The 19657-nt window shown below is 40.7% G+C and overlaps 1 protein-coding gene across 4 annotated transcripts in view; it reads right to left on the reverse strand.

Moving 5' to 3' along the window:
* Positions 1–210: 210 nt before the first annotated feature.
* LOC307028042 (interleukin-1 receptor type 1-like) overlaps positions 211–19657 on the reverse strand; it is a 64004-nt gene continuing 44557 nt past the window's right edge. For 3 of the 4 annotated variants that reach the window (XM_079662770.1, XM_079662768.1, XM_079662767.1), the window contains exons 2-12: positions 16629–16706; positions 15494–15746; positions 15011–15203; positions 13638–13809; positions 11748–11810; positions 11359–11494; positions 9139–9293; positions 6655–6798; positions 4090–4257; positions 2964–3256; positions 211–2067 (exon numbers count right to left, since the gene is read on the reverse strand). In XM_079662770.1, coding sequence (XP_079518896.1) covers positions 1780–2067; positions 2964–3256; positions 4090–4257; positions 6655–6798; positions 9139–9293; positions 11359–11494; positions 11748–11810; positions 13638–13809; positions 15011–15203; positions 15494–15746; positions 16629–16704 — 1941 coding nt within the window. In that variant the 5' untranslated portion in view covers positions 16705–16706 and the 3' untranslated portion in view covers positions 211–1779. Of the gene's footprint in view, positions 2068–2963; positions 3257–4089; positions 4258–6654; positions 6799–9138; positions 9294–11358; positions 11495–11747; positions 11811–13637; positions 13810–15010; positions 15204–15493; positions 15747–16628; positions 16707–16813; positions 17668–19657 lie in introns of those variants that run through there. The other variant, XM_079662769.1, reaches the window with a different exon arrangement.

Raw genomic sequence — 19657 nt, forward strand, 5'->3', positions numbered from 1 at the left:
GACACCTTGGGTCAACAGTGGTATCAGTGTTTCCCCTAGGATGGAGTCATAGCTGCGGTGCTTAGGCACGTGGGCCCAGCAAAATGTGAGGGCGGAGCGCGTGGAATTTTTGAGTGTGTACGCGTGCGAAGTGCGCCCCGCCAATATGTTTCTATGTGTCTGCCAGCACGAGAAAGGCTCTTGAGGCCGAGTACATACAGTGGCAATGTCTCAAGATTTAGAAAAATACACCTTTATTGAACATACAGTAACACAAATCCTACAAATCCACATAACAAACAATCAAAAAGGGTCACCACTTATTATTATTTTAATAAAAGTTTTTTTTTTTGGTACCTGGATGGCGCCCCGTAGCAGCTGCGCCGCTGCTATTTGTATAGGGGAAACAGTGGGTATCTTTAAAGGCAGGACCAGCTTTTAGTGAAGCTAACAACTATGTATTAAATCATACACTGTATATAATAAGTGACATATTCACCGTCAGTTCACCTAGTGGATTTATGGACTGCAGTTTTAAAGCCTTGACTTTGGAATTTTTGGCTGTCACCATCTTGTTTTTTTACATGATAGGGACAACTGCTCAACAGCGCTGAATAAAACCTCATGTAAAGTTATCACCCAAAACCTGAAATAAGTAGCTGTGGGCTTGAACGTGTGGATCTCTGCTTCGAACAGTTCAACATTGCTGCATCAAATGTACCTTTTAATAAATCAATGTTTGTTTCTTTTTACATTTGTCCTCATACATCTGTACATTTTACAGTGAAACAAGATCATTTCAATATATCAGTCCTTTTGAACCACATTATTCAAGTGCATTTACAGATGCTGGTGAACTCCGACACTGACAATCTTCAAGTCAAATATGAGATGCTCTTGATGAATTTTTACTCAATACAACTTTTGTTATAAGTTACTCTGGTGATAGTTGCAGTAATGCCGTGTTCCCACTGCTACTCAACACAACTTGCTATTGTTTGGTCTTCCATTTGGAGAAGTTGCAGATAGTACCAGGTACTTATGGTGCGTTCAAGTTGTACTGGGAAGTGGGAGTATCCGTGTTCACAGTCAGACATTTCCCCTGTAACGCCCCCTGAGGTCGGACTTCCTACCTCGGAAACTGGGAGATACCTCAATATACCTGAGATCCTCTTTGATAAATAACATTTTTAGCTCCAGCAGCTAAAACTGTACATTTGGTACTGCTCATATTCTATCTGTGGATATGCTGCTACGATGTTTGTGTTGACAAAATGCAACAAAAAAGAGTAGTTACATCAAGTCCAACAACTTTCCGTCCATCTTTTCCAACATGTGCTCCTGGAACGCAGTCGACTCAGACACTCGCAGTCCCGATCTCCAACTTCCAATAGAAAGGGAACGCAGCGTTATATCCGCACCACCTTCCTAGCGTGATGAGCCGATACTAGAAGGTGACGTTAAAACACTGCAGACCACGGATTGGTCCGAAATAACCGTCCCTTAGCGTGGCATTAAGGTATATCGTCGGCGAATCGCAGACGTTCCTTTTTGTTTGCCAATTAAAGAGTTCGGCGAATGTCCCAGTGTCAAGCTTCAACAGCTAATTGCTAAGAGTATTTTATCTGTAGCAGAAAAATACCAGGTACCAAAAGTTGGAGTCGAGCACTACTAAAGAGTACCTTTTGGTTCTCAGCATGTATCCTCAGCTTGTTGTGACAACACAGCATTTCTTAATTGTCTCTCTATGAGAGGATCAATACACATGTGCACTGGAATCGAGATACTCTCATGACCTCATCACACGTTCAGCAGGGTCGCTTTCTCGGGGCACATCGCCCTCTTGCCCTTTACCGGCATATGGTACCTCATCTCCTTCCAAAACCTGGAGGAAGGGGAGAGTGTTTGCGATAACTGTCCACCTTTCTCCTCGTCCTCTTTCGTCCTCATACATGTCCTCCATCTTCCCGCCCTGCTCTGGTTCTTCCACCAACACACGGCGCCCTGCTTCTTCCTCAGGTGGCGCACCGACTCTGGGAAGAGAGCCAGCTGAGCAGGGGTGATCTCTTCCAGCTCCACCAGAATCACCTGTAAGGCAGTGCAGGAATTATAAATCAGACGGCTTTTTTGAGCATGTGGCCAACAGCTAAACATTTCTGAAATGGCGCAATGGTGGTTCTAGACCAACTTTACTGGGGGAGCCGTGATGGGGCCAGTTATTGAACAAAGGCAGTGTTCAAGATTTAAAATTCTTCAGTTTAGTATACAGTCATAGCGCACAAAAGAACTACCATTATTGTTTTTTGTATTAATAACATAATATTGTGTTATGACTTAGTTGCAATTTCAGTTAAGTAATTTGGCCATCAACCTAAAATTGGATTTCTTAATAATTGTTACTATTTTTTTTTATTAACCAATTATGTTTCAGTAACTTAGTTTCAATTTTTTAAATGACATTACTGAGGAAAAAAAACATTCCTGTTATCTTAGGCCAAGGATACAGCACAGTGTTGGCTGCAACACCATAACAAATTGCATTAGTTTGAATGTGTGTTTGGTGGCGTGATCATTATTCTTTAGAGTCATTGCGTGCCTATTGATTTGAACACGATCCGTGTATCCATTATTTCCTGGTCTACTCTAAAGAAGAGGGGCCAATGAAAACGTTGTCATGTTGCCGTTGGTCACCATGGAAACATTCATTAGCTAACAATGACATTATTGTTCTATTAATATAAAGGGAGGTCAGGTACTCTTTAAAACAGCTGCTAGTCATGGGTACTTTTTACTGAAGTACATTTCAAAGCCCTCTTTACTTTGACTTGAGTAAAGAAGTTTAGTCAGTACTTCTACTTTCACCAGAGTATTTTTAAACACGAGTATGTGTACTTCTACTTGAGTAAAGGATGTGTGTACTTTTGCCATCTCTGCCCAATTACCCTGAATCTCCCTACGCATAGATTAAAGGTCTGCTTCCTCACCTTGAGAGACCCCTCCAGCAGAGACCTGTGCATCGCTGCCAGACGCTCCAGCTGCTGTCTTGAGTCTGGATAGTTTTCTTCACCGCCATCGAAATTCATGTTGCTGCTGCGGTCGCTTTCCTTCTTGCTTTCGCTGTTTTCGGTGCTATCCCTGCTATCACTGCTCTTTGTGATGTTGTTGTTGTTGCTACTGATACTACTTGTGAGTCTTTTTCTCATGAAAGTGGAGGCGGTGTAGAGCAGGAGGAGGCGCCGGCTGGCTTGAATGTTCTCTTCCACCGAGTCCACTATGGCTGCAGGGAGGAAAAGACAGTGATATTAGTTTAAGTTTAAGACGTTCTGCAGTAAGGAGGGGCGTTTCACCGACGACAGGTGTTCTTACTTTTATGTAGCTGACGGAGAATTTTTACTTTACACGACACTGTTCAACACTTCATTCTGCTTCCCTCTTTAACTAAACAACCGTGGATGTCTTGAAAGACTCTTTCGCTAAAGATTTTGAAGATATCCGCGTTCTCTTGTGACACGTAAATACTGCGCTTCCTATGTTTTGGTACGGACTGCGTTCACACCAGCAATGAACTGCTCCAGAGTTCGCAAGCAAGCGCTCCGAGACCATCTATTCTAGCGGACCAGAGTCCTGTTGTTTAGTTCACTTAAGAGGTCTCGGACTGCGTTCACACCGACCCAAATGAACCGCACCAAGCGGCTAAACGCACCAGGGTTCGATTCAACCGGACTATACAAGGCAGGTGTGAACGCACCCTAAGAGTATAATATTTTTAGTAATAAGAAAAGGTCCTCTGCCCCAACCTTTCCTTATAACTTTGAAGAATTTGGAATTTTCAAAAAACAGATGCTTTTTACCCCTGTATCTAAATATTATCTGTATCTAGAAATTAGAAATACTTGCTTACCGTAGCTTGTCTGTTTTTAAAAATGATGCTTATGTGACGCTTGGGGACTATCTCGCGCAAGCATTGTGACGATTCTCTCTGACCAATCAGCGGTCGACAGTGTTTTACGTCACTAGCTTAGCATATTTTCAGCTCGCTTGGAACCTCGACTGAGGGGGTCCTAAAAAAGCCGGCCAGTGAGCCGGCCAAATGCCATGAAGGGGACTCACCCATCCCGGGGATGCAGTCACGGCCTGCTATGAAGAGTTTGTAGCCGCAGGACTTTTCCAACACCTCGGGTAGTGTGTGAAGGACAAACGCCTCCACTTCATTGCTGAATCCCTCTGTGTTGGGCTGAGAGTACGCCACATATGCGTCATACAGCTTCCCATCCGAATCTGACTCAGGAACAAAGAAGAAGAGCTCATTAAAGGTTGTTTTTGTGGCCGTTCAGTATTCACAGGTTGCTTTATTCTTACAAAGCTGTCAAAACAAAGTCAGATTCAGCCGTGCTATCTCATGCTATATGCACATTTTATTAATAATTGGATTATTACATTTAAGGTAGATTTTGAGGTGATGATCGATGCACTCGGAGAAATGAATCATGGTAGAGTTTATTTTTAAGCATTTAAATCTATTTTATTTTATTTAAATATTTTTTTAATTTATGTATTGAAATTAATTATAATCTGTATAATTCCTGTCAATTCTAAAATATATTGAATGTAATTACTTAGAGGTTAAACAATAGCTGTGCTTTGAGCTTTTTGAAAAAGAATTCTTTACCAAATAATTTAAAGCATGCATAAACATAAATTGATTTAAGAAAAGGTGTAGAAAATAAGAATTGGACAGATGTCCGGTAACCTGTTTCGCTGATGGTAGATTGTTGTGTTGACGGTTCAAGATTGTACTTAAGTACTGTACTTGAGTAAATGTACCTACAGTCAGTAGTGTTTGACAAAGTTTCCTCTGTTTCATAAGCAGGCAGCAGATGACATTTCATCAGAAACTCTGAGCGCCTGTGGTTAGTTAGTTTCCTTTCACTGTTGACACTTGCGGTCAGGTTTGGATTAGAGCTCCAGATTCTGTGAAATGTGTGTGTACTCTGTGTGTGTTGCAATGTGTAGGCATCACTGTGGGTTTTTCCAATATGGACTGCTGTGTGTAGTGTACGGGTATTTTAAGGTTGAGATGTGTTTTATCGCCGGCAGCGGTTCCCAACCTGTGGGCCGCCAAATAATTTGCAAAACATTATGATTTGTGGAAACATTACATTTTTTTGATTTTCTTTTTTATTTGAACCTCCTTTCCTTTCTCTTTCTTGATCCTCCTTAGCAACGGTCATTACAGTCCTTGACAACGGTCTGTTCTACTGGTTAAACAACGTGTCACATGTTCTGAATTGACTAATCAGAACTTTATTCAACCTCCATACCGTTTATGGTTGTAAATTTTTGGTGGTAATTTTTTTTAGATTCTTAAGTGGGCCCTGATTTGAAAAAGGTTGGGAACCCCTGGGCAGAGTGTTCCGTAAAATCAAATATCACAATATATTTAGACCAAATACCTTAATATTAAGATTATAGGGTTAACTTGTGTTGCTTTCATAACACATTTACACAATAAGGTTATTAATTATCATTAATCTTGTGGATATATAACCTTTGTATCCATATATATACACCCACATTATTTTATATCCCTATATATCCATACACATTATACTGTATGTACTGTATATGTATGCAATCTTTTTGACTAAGTACCTTTTTAAATCAATATTGCGTCAATATTGTAGAGTTGACCATTGACCAGAATTTTTTTTTGTTATAAATAATCAATAATATGGATAAAAGTGAGTAAAGCAAATAAAATTCACTTTCTTGTAACGCAGCCAGGGAAACACTTACGATTATGTTATCCAAAATCTCTGAAGATATATCTTACATCATATCATACTAGTCCTAACAACACATAAGTTCTTACACACATCTGCTGTAAATAGAGATGTCCGATCCGATCACGTGATCGGGGATCGGAGCCGATCACGTGATTTTCAAAAGATCGGAATCGGGAGAAAAAAATTGGGGATTGGGGAATCTTTTTTTTTTAATCAAATCTTTTTATTATTTTCTTTAATGTTACAAAACTAAAATGACCATGTTCACGTCTTAAAGTCATCCTGAGGCCTTAGTTTTGGTTTAAAATTACACAACATCATGTATGTGTTGCTTCTTTGGGGCTTGTCTTCATAGACCTGGTTGCTTATTTCTCTCAAATCAGGCAACAGAGTGGGCGCAGTGTCTAATCGTAGCAGTAAGCTAACGAGAGGCTACGTTCAGCTGGGGAGTCGGGACAGAGCAAACGTCAGGAGTTTGGAAGTGTTATAAAATTGAAAGCGAAGGCAGTGTAACAGCCAGATGCAATGTTTGCAAGGCGGAGGTTCTGCGTGGTGGAAAGAACAGAGCTACGTTCAACACGACCAATCTAATTCGCCACCTGAGAAACAAACACCAACAACAACACGATAAGTACACAGCGGCCACTCAGGTAACGACACTTTCAGAGACTTTTAAAAGGAAAGAGAAACTGCCCCAGAACAGTGAAAAGGCCAAAAAAATAACAGCCAAGATAGCTGAATGGATGACCAGCCGTTATCTGTTACCTTTTTTTCCTCTTAATGCATAAAGATCGGATCGGGAAAAATCGGTATCGGCCGATTGTCAAAATCAAATGATCGGAATCGGTGAAAAAAATGTGATCGGGACATCCATAGTTGTAAATATTACCTGTATTTGTATAGAAGACTGGAAACATCCTCCGAAAGCAGAGCACAATGTCGACTTTAAAAAGGTAGTAGAGGATGACGGAGACGATAAAGAGAACCGCCACATTTCCAAGAACCATTCCAATGGGAAGTCTCATGTCTGGATCTGTATGAACATCAAACATACCAGAAGTTTATTTATATGGCACCTTTCAACACAAGGCAATTCAAAGTGTTTTACAAACATTCATAAACATTAAGGGCATTAAGAGATCACATTATAAAATGGTATTTAAAAGCGAATAAAATAAACAGAAAACAAGATTACATATAAAATACATGAGTGCGAGTTACAGTGCAGTGTAAGATATGAAAAGTTCAATCAAAAGCAGCGGCAAAAAGAAAAGTATTCAGCCTGGATTTAAAAGTGTTAAGAGTTGCAGCGGACCTGCAGGTTTCTGGTAGTTTGTTCCAGATATTTGGAGCATAATAACTGAACTTCTCCATGTTTAGTTCTGACTCTCGGTGTCACAAGTTAGACACTTCTATTATTGTTTGTTTGGTGGCTCATCTAAACTCTCCTCATTTCAGATCCCGCCTTCCTCCAGGCCCTTGTAATCAGTAGGGATGCCAGTGATTATTCGATTACTCGAATATTCGTTACAGTCTCCATAATCGAATATTATTTTTAAAAATCGATTTTATTTATATATTTTTTTATTATTATTTATGTTTTTTTTTTTGTTTTTCTGGCTTAGTTTCACCAAATATAGACTAATGCTAATAATAGTAATAGTATTAATAATTGTAAATGGCCATTGGTCACACCACTGGTTTGTTTTACTGTAAACTTGGAGGAAGCCTGCGTGCAGAGCAGACTGCTGCTGCAGCACGCTACACACTGACCCCGCCCCCACCCCCCCTCTCCCTCACACGTGCGACTAAAGATGAACAAAGCGGCAGGTAAAAAGAGTTCCTCCTCGTGGAACTACTTCGAACTTACAAGTCCAAAAGAAGTTAAATGAAACAAACAACGGAATTCCTTTTGTCTGACTTTTTTTTTTTTCTCTCCCGCGGGGGGGGGGGGGGGGGCGGCGGCGGTCGGTCGAATAATCGATTATAATTCGGCAGGGCTGACGAATAATCGATTTTGATCATGGTCAGTTTCTGGCAACCCTTGTAATCAGCTCACTTCCCTCACCTGGTCTCCCCAGTAACTTCCCCTCACCTGTTACTCATTCCCTCATCAGGCCACAGCATTTATACCACCTCACTATCACTTGTCCTTTGCCAGATTCTCTTGTCGTTTCCGCCAAGCTCTCCAGTGAGTGTTGGTCTCTAGCCTAGATTTTTGTCCTGCCCGGTTTTTGATCCCTGCCTGCCTGTTTACGGATCTTGAGTTCCTTCCTGCTCCCTGTCTGGTTTTGGTTGCCTGTCTGACGGATTTCCTGGTTTTGACCCTGCCTGTCCCTGACCGGAATAAACTGAACATTGCTATACACTGGTTGTATCTGAGTCGTGCTATTGGGTTCTGATCTGTACCTGTGATCGCGACACTGGGGACAGAGAGCAGACTCTTCTTCTGTGTGGTTTATAATGTAGCTCATACTCTCATTCAGTATGCTCTCTGTGTATTATAGCCTACAACAGAGAGCATATAGGCGCCTAGGGGATTCAACCTGAACTCAATTCTTTGCTGGGTTTCCTAAGCTACTTTCCCCTGATTTTCGAGGTTTGCATCTTTCTCACCACGAGGTAGAGTGCAGAGCTTTGTGGTGAAACAGCGAGTTAGTTTCCGTACTATAGTTACCTGCCCTGCTTGCCTTTGCGGCTCCATTCAGCTGTCTTCTTATGAGCGGCGCTTTTAACGGTCGGTCCAATTCAAAATCATTTGAACTTAGAGTGCAGCGCTCGTGGTATTTTTGGTGGTGATTTTTTTTTTACCCTAACCCAGTAGGAAAAACTAAAATAACTGCTGTTCATGTAAAGGTAGCAATAGTCTGACAGTAAACTACATTTACCAGCTTTAGTGTGTGTGTCTGCAGAGGTCCTCAAGTGTGGAATGAGATTGGTAACTCTATAAACAATTTCTTTATCTTCGTCTGTCTTTTAAAAAGCGCTTAAGGCAACCTTTGTCATAGATTGAATACGCTGAATGGCTGTGGACTTCAACAGAAGTTCACTTTTTTCCGAAATGCCGTTTGGGATTTGTTTTTGGGTTGTAATGTTTCGGAAAACTCTCAATTCCATTTGTTCTAATTATATATAATGAAACTATTTTTAATTATTAGTTTATCTAGTTTATTTAGGTGTCCCATTTTGCTGTCCGCAGTACGTCTCATGATTGTACCTCGTTGTTTTTATTTAACTTGTGAATAAATGATGTCTTACTTTTTGACCTTTTGGTTGGATCATACAAACAATAGGAGATGTCAACACACGTGCCCTGACAGCCCACAAAGTATAACAAAAAAACGACAGAGGTTTAAACAGGCTGGGTTTTGACCTGTTGGCAGCAGAGTAAAGTAGCTCTGAGGGGTTCCTCTGGCACTGAACGCATGACAAGTGTAGTTGATGTTGTAATCCTTTTCTTGTAGCTTAGAAATCGTCAGTGTACGCTCCATCCACACACCCTCAACAGGAACAGTCTCGCTCCTAGTCCTAGGGGGCACAGAAAGATTATAAAATGTTATGGTAATGTGCTTAATTAGAGATTGAAATTTGACAACGTTTATTTTTTGTCATTAGAAGGCACATTGTTAAATCAATTGGAGTAACTACATGCAATCCGAACAGTTTGCATGTAAAAAAGAACTAATACTTCCCTGGGAATATGTCCGTATAAAGTTAAGATTACGATTTTTCTTCTGGGGTTGGAAATCTTAATATAGAGTGATTTATGCAATGTTAGGGATCGGGATTCAGGATACCAGTATTTAAGTAGTTTTGACCAATATAATTCCATGATTCTTGATAGCAGATAGAAATGTCCTGCTTATGTACTTCAAAAAACGCTCCTTTATTTTGCATACTGGTTTTGTTAAAAAAAGAGAATCTCTTCAATGAAATATAATTTAAGTTTCTCGTAAAAAACGACATTTTATAAGAACAATTGACAATGCTCACCAGGCCCGATTCTACGGGGGTGCATAAGGGTGCATTGCACCCTCAGTTGAGTCGTTATGCACCCTCATTTGAAAAATGAAAAGTAAAAAAAAAAGTGAAAAATATGACATGTATAATAACAATAATAATAATAATATAGTTGTAATAAAATAAATTGTAATTGTGGTTAAATAACATTGTCTGCTGCATTTCTTTGGTCAATTTAAACGGTAAGTAACGTTATTATATCAGGTGCGCGACCTGTGCCGCTGCGCGTTCGTCATCTGCAAGGTGCTTACACAGCAGTCAGTGATGGACATCAGAAAATGGTTAAAACAACCAGCCCTTATCGCCAGCAGTCACACTGCATCTACTGCAGGTAATAACATTTCAGATCATGGGGACATTATACGTTACTCGCGACCACTGTCGTGGACACTAACGCCCGACTCGCCGGCTTTGCGCGCCTCGCCCCACGGAGGCGGAGCAGCCGCAGCCGCAGCCGTCTACGTTGCCCAAAACACCGCCACCCCTCAGCGGCCCGCAAGTGCCAGAGGACCTCGGCAAAACAGAGCCTGCCCAGGTATATTTAAAAAAGTACCCAACTCGCCTGTACAGTGGGGTAACCCCTAGTTTCCACCAGGTCCGTCTGCGGCGCGTTACGGCTGCGCCGCGGTTTTGGTCCGGTTTCCTCCGGCGTCATACCCTACCGGGCGCGTTTCAGAAGCATTACGGAAGCGGAGTGTCGTGCATGCCGGCTCGCAGTTCTTGTTGATTTGGGGGGTGGGCCGGATGCTGTCACCGTTCCACTTCCTGCCCGACATTACCTTACGGCTGCGTCGCGTCGAAAAATAGACTTCAATCCTATTTCGAGCGGAGCCCAGCGGCGAGACGCTTCTGAGCAGTAACGCGGCGCGTCTGGTGGAATAGCACCCATTGACTAGAGTGGCCGCGATCCTTGCGGACGCCGCGGCACAGACGGACCCGGTGGAAACTAGTGGCAAGGCGCTAATTTTGCCGCTCATGGTTTGAAAACCACAACTGGCTACAACAACTGGCGCCATGCTCTTATAGGCTACGTGATAAGGGACTGGGAAGGCATGAATCAAGCAAAGAGCACATAGATCCATAGATCTCTTCATGTTGCTCTCAAAGTGCACCAGATTGATGCTTTTAACTTCAATATTTAAAAGCAAAATCTTCCCGGGGGAACATGCCCCCGGACCCCCCTAGAGGAGGTAAGGACCCTCCTAGAGGAGGGGAGGACCCCCCTAGAGGGTGTTAGGTCCACTCAACACTTAGAAAAATAACACTTTACCACTGCACCCTTTCTACTCTCAGATGCACCCTGAGTCATTTTGTTCTGGAACCGGGCCTGATGCTCACTAGTTATCCACCAGGGGATTCAGAATGTTGCAAAAAAAAATAAGGAGGCGTAAATATTGTGTTTACTATGTCAATTTTCTGTAAACTCTGAACAAACTTGTCGTAAGTTAAAATGTTTGAATCAGACTTGAGTCAGTTGTCTCATTACAACTGTGGACTTCATCATAGTTCCCACTTGTACCTTAAAAGCAGCCAAATAAACAAAACAAATAAAAGGAAAGGTAAGGATGCTCACAGTTTTTCTGATGTGTAGACACGTTTGGAGGGGTTTGTTTCCATAATTAAATCTCTTTGGACGAACCAAAAAACATCAACCGAAGGCTTCCCGACACAAGGCACAAACACCTGGCACAGTTGGCTGAAAGTTGACCCTAAACACAGGCATAAACAATAAAATAAGTTGTACTCAAAAAAAGATTCATCTGTATCCATAAACCCCATCATTTAAAATCTGTGAAATAGTTTCGTGCAAGGTTCCTGAGCTGCTTTTATACCAAAATAGTCCTGAGTTTGTTAAAAATTACTTTTTGTAAAGCTGTGCAATGCAAAAGCCTCAGTCAGTTTCAACAATTCACATTTTTGACCCTTAAAACCCCATCTTCCACGTAGCAAGAAAGGACCTACCTATCGGTGCCTTGATTATCTCACCGGCTGGTTGGTGCACTTGTGGGGTCAAAGAGTACTTTGCTGAAAAGACAGACAACATGATGGAGCTTTAGGTTATTTATTTACAGACAACTACTGTACATGCAATAATACCAAAGAGTAATTAGCCTTTCTTTGTTATCAATTCAAGGCAGGGGTGTCCAAACATTTTTCATAGAGGGCCGCATACAGAAAAATATATACGAAGGGCTGGGCCACTCACTACAGGTATATTGCCTCATAAGTTCAGTTATCAATTAGCAAAATCAATCAAATGTAGGTCAATTATGCTTGTGAGTGTTGGCAGCTCATCCCTTAAAACAGAATTGATTATAATAAGGAGAAATATAAGCGTATATTTCAAGGCTCTTATGTAAATAAGTAATTGGGCTGTTTCCTTATCAACTAATATATGTTAGAAGATATTTCCAACTTTAATTGACTGAATTTATTTGAAAAGTGGTCTTATTAACTAGGGGTGTAACGGTTCACAAACATTTCGGTTCGGTACGTACCTCGGTTTTTAGGTCACGGTTCGGTTCGGTACGTTTTCGGTACAGCAGAAAAAATTATCACAAAACATAAAATATTTTTTGTTTTGTTTTTATTTATATATAATATTATTATATATATTATATAATAATGTATTCACTCAAATAAATACAAAATATAATAAAATAAACATTAAGGTGCAGCATTTCGATGAACTGAAATAATCTGTATTTGTACTGTACTAGTACCTAAGCAGCCAGTTTCACATTAGGACTTGCTTGTCATTGTATTTTCATGTTTTTTTGAAAGAAAAATTAACTTGTCCACATTGCTTGCCGACAGGGCAGATCTGCTGGCACTAACAATGTCTCCTGCTGTGGAGAACACCCTTTCTAGGGACAGAGGTAGCAGATACAGCCAGGTAGCGCTTTGCTAACATGGCAACATAAGGATATTTGGCGTTTGTAATTGGCTCGGTCTGAACTTCTTGCGAGTGTTGGAGGCTTAAATGCTAGCGGGAGTTGGGTTTGCACTTCAGTCTTTTCTCTTTTGGTACCGTTGATATTCACGTTCGGGTGATGCCTTTTCAAATGAGTGTGCAAGTTTGATGTATTGCCAGCCGCGTAACCAATTTTAGTTGAACAATGCCGACAAACAGCTTTGGTTCGGTCCACCCGTCTTTGTCCGTCATCCTTGTACGTAACTACGAAACCAGAATGTTCCCAAACCGGAGACTTCAATGATGCTGGAGGATTTTCGAGCTCAACTTTATCTGCGTTCGCCATTTAGACAGTTCCTCAAATTACTGACTAAATTTGAACGCATCCCTGTGACCAGCTCTCATAGTATGCCTCTCGTCCAATGAAATGACTTGCTCGCTCTATGGCGCGTTGAACCCAATGTGAGCAAATTACTCTGAATGCTGCGACGCAGCACCTGAGATTACTTCCAAAAAGTTGTTCACGTTCTACATTTTTTTACATTTAACGTTGTATTCGTTCGGGCCCGTACCGAATAATTTCGGTACGGGTACGTGTACCGTTACACCCCTATTATTAACACATGAATACTACTGTGTTATATATTTTGTACATGTATAGATAAGAAGTACAAGTTTCATTTGTGGGCCATATTTCATTATACTTTTTGAATTTGCTGAGGGCCGATTCAAAATGGTCTGCTGGCCGCATTTGGCCCCCGGGCCGTAGTTTGGACACCCCTGATTTAAGGTAACAGGAATGATTTCCAGCCCTTGTCAGTCTGTTGTAAACCTCGCTAACTTATGGTTGCCACAGTAGGATTTATTATTGAATCGAGTTGTGGATAAACTGCATAAAGAACCTGACTTGAACAGTCAAGTGCTGAGTCTGTTCTCACCATTGACCCAAGCCTCAATCGACTCTGAAACAGATCCGACGGTGCCATCGAGAGTGAAGGTCAGAGTGCAGGTATAGGACCCTCGGTTTTTAGTTCCCACCTTATCAATCTTCAGTTTGGCGTTATCCTCGTAGCTATGGCTGTCACGCCCATCCACAATGGGGGCACAGCCCTAGAGGAGACAAGAAAAGGGAGACTATATGTAAAAAACGTATTTTAATGATTCAAGGCAGTCCTAAGGTTAACGGGCACATTTCTTTCAACAAAATACCACATTTTATATTCAATGTTCAATGCTAACTATAACCTGCAGTCCCATTCACATTCACAATTGCGTTTGTTCAGTGTGAATGGGATGCCAGTTTTGGTGTTAAATGACAAATAAAATGGAGTTGTGGTTGAAACATGGCAATAAAACAGCTGAAAACACAGGGAAAAGGCTGGAAAAGAAACACTTCATGAATGCATTCAGGTTTACAACTTTAAAAACATAACTCCTAAATGCTTGATTTATCAAAAGTCAATCAAACATTAATCATCGTGAATAGTCATTAGGGTGGTTCTTAAAATCGAAAGTCGGAAAGTCTAAGCTCCAACCCCCAGAAATCATTCTATTAGTTAAGAAAACTCTCCTGGTGAATTTTTTCCTTAATCTGACAACATGTACCCCTCCCTCAACGTGTACCCCTCCCTCATCAACCTTGAAGTGTAGCCTCAGTTGCAGCACCTTGGCTGCTGGTGTGGCAGCCCAGGTCCATGAGGGAGGGGTAAATGTTGCCAGATTGAAGAAAACATTCACCAGGAGAGTCTTTCTTGACTAATAGAATGAATTCTGGGCGTTGAAGCTTAGACTTTCCGACTTTCAAATTTAAGGACCACCCTACTGAGGCTAAACTTCAAGGTAGATGAGGGAGGGGTAAATGTTGTTGACATTTGAATACAATTCACCAGGAGAGTTTTCTTGACTATCACTATCATTCCGGTGGTTTAGCTTAAAATAAATGAATTCGAAAATGTACATGGCACTAAGGACCACCCTGATAGTCATGACATCAATATAGACCAAAATAATCTCTATAATCAAAAGTAATACTAAGTGTTAGCATGACCAGGGATTGTCACTCTACAGAATAGACAAAGAAAACTCTTAAGTTTTAATGTATTAATGCTTAATTAACACCAATTTTGTATCTTTTACCAGATATATAGACATTATGCTACATTTAAAACTCACCAACAATTGGTTTCTCTAATTAAATGTGTTGTATGCAATCTCCATTTAAGCCAAACTGCTCGTTGTCCCCAGATTGTAATCTGCGACAAGTTCAAGAATATTAGATGTCAGTGTCCAGCAAGATTTGCCCATAACTCACTTTGTACCACATCAAGGAGTAGGTGGTGTTGTATCTGTTCAGTGTACTAATGTATTCCTTCAGAGGGCATCCCAGGTAGTCGGTCACCCCCTTGGTGATCGTTTGGCCAGCTTTCCTCGGCCTGCCACACTCTCCAGGAACCGGCAGCTCCACTATCAGCTTGGTGTTCTGCCTGTAGCACCCAGAGGGAGTTCTGGTGGAGAAATTAAGAAGACGTTAGTATTTTCTGTTCACAATAGGCATGATACTATATTTTATCTTTGTCGGAAAACAGCTGCTTATTTTATCAAAAATACACATGAGCTCCAAGGCAAGTATAGAGTCTTTAAAGCAAGAACTGTTCAATCCTAAATATTGGGGTTGAGGTCTCATGCTCAAAATTTGTATGCTTGTAAAATGTAGATGCTACTGATTTCTTCTTCAGTATTTTCTACATTGAAGATAGCCACACAAAGCAATTAATTCCTTCTGATGTGACAGTACCTCAGTACGCTCACGTATTCTCCATCGTCGTCCAGCTTTGTGTTCAGAAACCACAGAGTCTCTCCGCGCACCACGGTTCGTCCGGTCTCGTTACTTATTTCTTGGCGCGTCTTTGAGTCGTACCAGGTGATGTTGTAGGGCACCTCTGAAATGTTGAAGACGTCATAAGAGGCCAGGGTGGTGTTCAGCATAGCCACTTCCCCGGGGACCGAGTAAACCCGATCGAACTGGAGCTCGTAGTTGGTACAGTTCTCTGCAAAACAAATATCAGTGAAGAAAAGATTCATCATTTATTCAGCAAGCAGGCAAGTATAGCCCATTTACTACAAGACAACTCAATGTGCTTAACTTTAAATTCACTAACAAGGTCTAAGAAGTTTAGTCTGTAGCTCTGACCAGGCTCAGGTTTCTGTAAATGAAGGTTAGTTGGTCAGATTCTTATCCCAGCTGAGTCACTGTAGCACTTAAATGTGGGGTAGGTAAGTTTGAGAAACCGGCTCGAGATACACTTTTTGTTATATTCCATGGAATGCTCTTAACATCCCGATAGCAATGAATTTCTGAAGTGCTTTGACAAAAAATCCATAAAAAAACGTCATCTGTGGAAACCGTAGTACTGTAAAAAGCACGACCAATCATTAAAATAACTGGATGGCCTACCTGCCTGTCAGCCTTCCCTCTGTGCACAAACTTATCTCGTGCCCTCATTGGTCATGTGCGCGTTCGTGTGTGTTGGAGGAGGGGCTCTGTAAGGAAGTGGCAGATTTTTTCCGGCTGTGTATTTTCAAATTCTAGCGCACTCGAGCTGGTTTCTCAAATTACCTACCCCACCTTTAATGTCTTGCATTTTATAAGCTATAATGTGTTGGTTTCCTGACTGTCCAGCATTAGAGCCAGCAACCTTCACATCTATTAGAAATGCTGAGAACTGACAGAACAACTCACTGCAGTTCCACCAGTGGCCATCAGGGGGCAGTAAAACCCTTCTCTACATACTGGAGATGGATGTTAGTCATACTTGGCAAAAAACGTATGAACTGTAATTTCCTTTAAGATATATGCACATTACATGGTTATGTTTTATATAGTCTCAGATCTCTAGTAAAGAGTCATTTGAGAGCACAGTGGGACTCACCTTGTTCGAATCCTGTACAGATGCCAGATAGCCCGAGGAAAAACAGAAGGCATCCTAGGGTTGACCACCGGCCCATGGCTGGAAAACAGATCAACAACAGTTAGAGATGAGCGTTTACAACCAGCCTTAGTCAAAGTGCTACTAGAGAAATAGCCTGTAATCATGGCAAACAGCCAACAACTTACTGGACCTCTTCTGTCCGGTCACGAGGGAATGTAAATGTAATTTTTTCTTTTTTCTTAAAGCCAAACTTTAATTCCCCTTATATTTCTTCTCTTCCTCTCTAAAGCAACTTTTGCTTCACTCTATGTATACTTTTATTACTGCTTCCTATATTTTTCAAAAGCAATTTACGTAATTGTACAAAGTATAAACCGATATTAAACATCTTTAATTGTCTAACCGCTCTTCTCTCTCACCATCCCTCTACCTCACTTGTACAAACAGTTGTGGCAAATGTTTTAGTATTATATCTAGTGAGTCATTTGTTCAAAAACCTCTGCGTAACGCTTTGGAAGGAGTCCATGCATTCCTGAAAATCGTCTTACGCAATCGAGCGTTCCTACTCAGCGTCGCGTGACATCTGTGAATGAACCCACAGGGAAAACTGGTGCCCTGTCTCTACTTATAACCATATAGTTAATGTGCCAAGTCGAGTGAGTTTCTGGCATGACTTCATTTCCAGGTGGCTCATGTGGGATTAACATTACCCATCACGTTAAATGGTCACTTACCACAAGTATGTCTTTCTCTGAGAGCGTGTCTCAACATTTGTAATTTGTGCTTTGGTTGGCTAAACAATGCGTAGGTCAAAGCATATTTGTGGTTACAGAAGCTTGTTCATGTGGCTGACTTCTGATATATCTACATAACAAAAACATGACATTGTTAGTTTTCCAGAGAAAAATGCATTGTAATTTTAATTTCCCTTAACCAACGCTCTCACTTTTGATTGTTTTGATAAATGACCAGTACCGTGGTCTATCGAGTCATCTCCCTGGACTGTAATTAAAGCACGTGACTAAAGCTGGAAACATGTGTTTGGACTGACTCAGTTCAACAGAACTTGTGTAGCTTTCCCCTTGGATCAAATCAAATCAAAGCCAAGTTTTACATCCAAGTTTCTCATCCCTATCCACAATTTCATACATTTTTTCAATCAAGTTATGGCTTTGAAACCTGTTCCAAAACTTGTAGAAAACCTACTCAGCCCCTGAGGTGAAGGATGAAGAGTTATTCTAATTTAATCACAAAGGGAATGGTGTCCACAAATGCAGTTAACCTTTATCAGAGCCAACCGGAACACAGATAAGCATGATGATTTGGATGCAGGATGATGTGTCATGTTTCCACCCTCTGGTTCAAAACAGTCTGATTAGAGAATCATGTTGAGAAACCTTTAGGAGATTCATAACAATCGCTTTCATATTGTGCAACAGTATTGAGTTTGAGCTTGGTGCACCTCATTCAGCTTCATAGTCTTATCTGACAGAAACTGATCTAATCTTACCACGCTTTTCACCACATGCATTTACAATATCAAATATAACGTGTTTCCACTACAAGTGTATCTCACTGATCTTTACAATATAGGGCGTTTTCAAGGGCTCAACTGAGGTTTAAGATGGTCTACTCCCTGCTTCGGCCTTAAACATGTATTCTTGCAAAGAAGCTTATAAAAGGGTAAAATATGGAGAGACAAAAGTCTTACATTTTGATTACAGATATGGAATTTGGCAAATATAAGTTAAAGGTCCTCTATTATACTGTTTTTCATCAATATATTATAGGTCTCAGATATATACAAAACATGGCTCCAAACACCAAACAGACAGCATCCCATAATCCCCTCTGTTTCAGCTCTGTTTCAAAAGTGCTGATTCTCTGTCTGTTACATAAAGTGGCCAAAATCGGATCAGCTCATTTTCAGACAGGTTTTTATTGAAATGGATCAGGACAAAAAGAGAGAGAATCTTTTTTCCTGAAACGTTCAGAATCTCTTTACACAGAGGGGACACATGTTGATGTAGAAGAGACATGAAGAAGAGGGGACACATGTTGATGTAGAAGAGACATGAAGAAGTGGATTTTGCATAATAGGTGACCTTTTAAAGCTTGGAGGTTGTACGTTTTTTTTTGAGAAGGCACAGACTTCATCTTCTGCTTCTGTATGTTGTTTCTGGTTCTCGAGTCTCAGAGCGTTTAGGAAGCGTAGTTGTGCTCTGGGACAAGCCCGGGCAGAGAGGAGCGTGGGAAGAGATGTGCAGGTTCAGGCCGTGGTGAATGTGGAATTCACACAAGATAAGGCTGAGAAAAACGGATATGACTGAGCAGAGAAACGTTTAGGGAGGGCTGAAGGTGTTGGCAGTGGGTTGAGCAGTGATTTAAACACTGTCGGGCTGACGGTTTGATGATTATATAACACCTGCTTTCTCAGTTCATTCACACTTGGTAAAAACACTGTACACTGAAAAAATGTTGACCTTTAAATAAATGTGTTATGTCAACACATTTCACACAACTGTATTGGGTTAGTTGAAAGCAATAATATTAAGTTGAACCTACTTTTTTAAATGTAAACTAATAGTATTGCTTTCAACTAACCTAATACAGTTATGTGAAATCTGTTGACAGGATACATTTAATTAAAGTCAACGTTTCAGTGTATAAGCATCTTTTCATTTTTGCCCATTTTAACTTAACCCTCACATATTAATGGTAACGTGGTGGAAAGTAACTAAGTACATTTACTCAAGTAATGTACTTATTTACACATTTCAGGTACTTGTACTTTACTTTAGTAATTTCTATGTGCCACTTCATACTTCTACTCCACTACAATTCAAGGGGTTGAAACATAATACTACATATTTTATAGCTTTAGTTACTTTATAAATCCAGATTTTTACACACAAACATATGAAGAACTTTAAAAAATAAAAATTCCTTTCTGCAATATGTACTTTTACTTCTTTCACTTTTAAGTACATTATCCTGGTCATAGTTAACACTTAAGTACATTTTTTTTA

Source organism: Notothenia rossii, assembly GCF_949606895.1.
Source record: "Notothenia rossii genome assembly, chromosome: 2".
NCBI classification, from domain to species: Eukaryota; Metazoa; Chordata; class Actinopteri; order Perciformes; family Nototheniidae; genus Notothenia; species Notothenia rossii.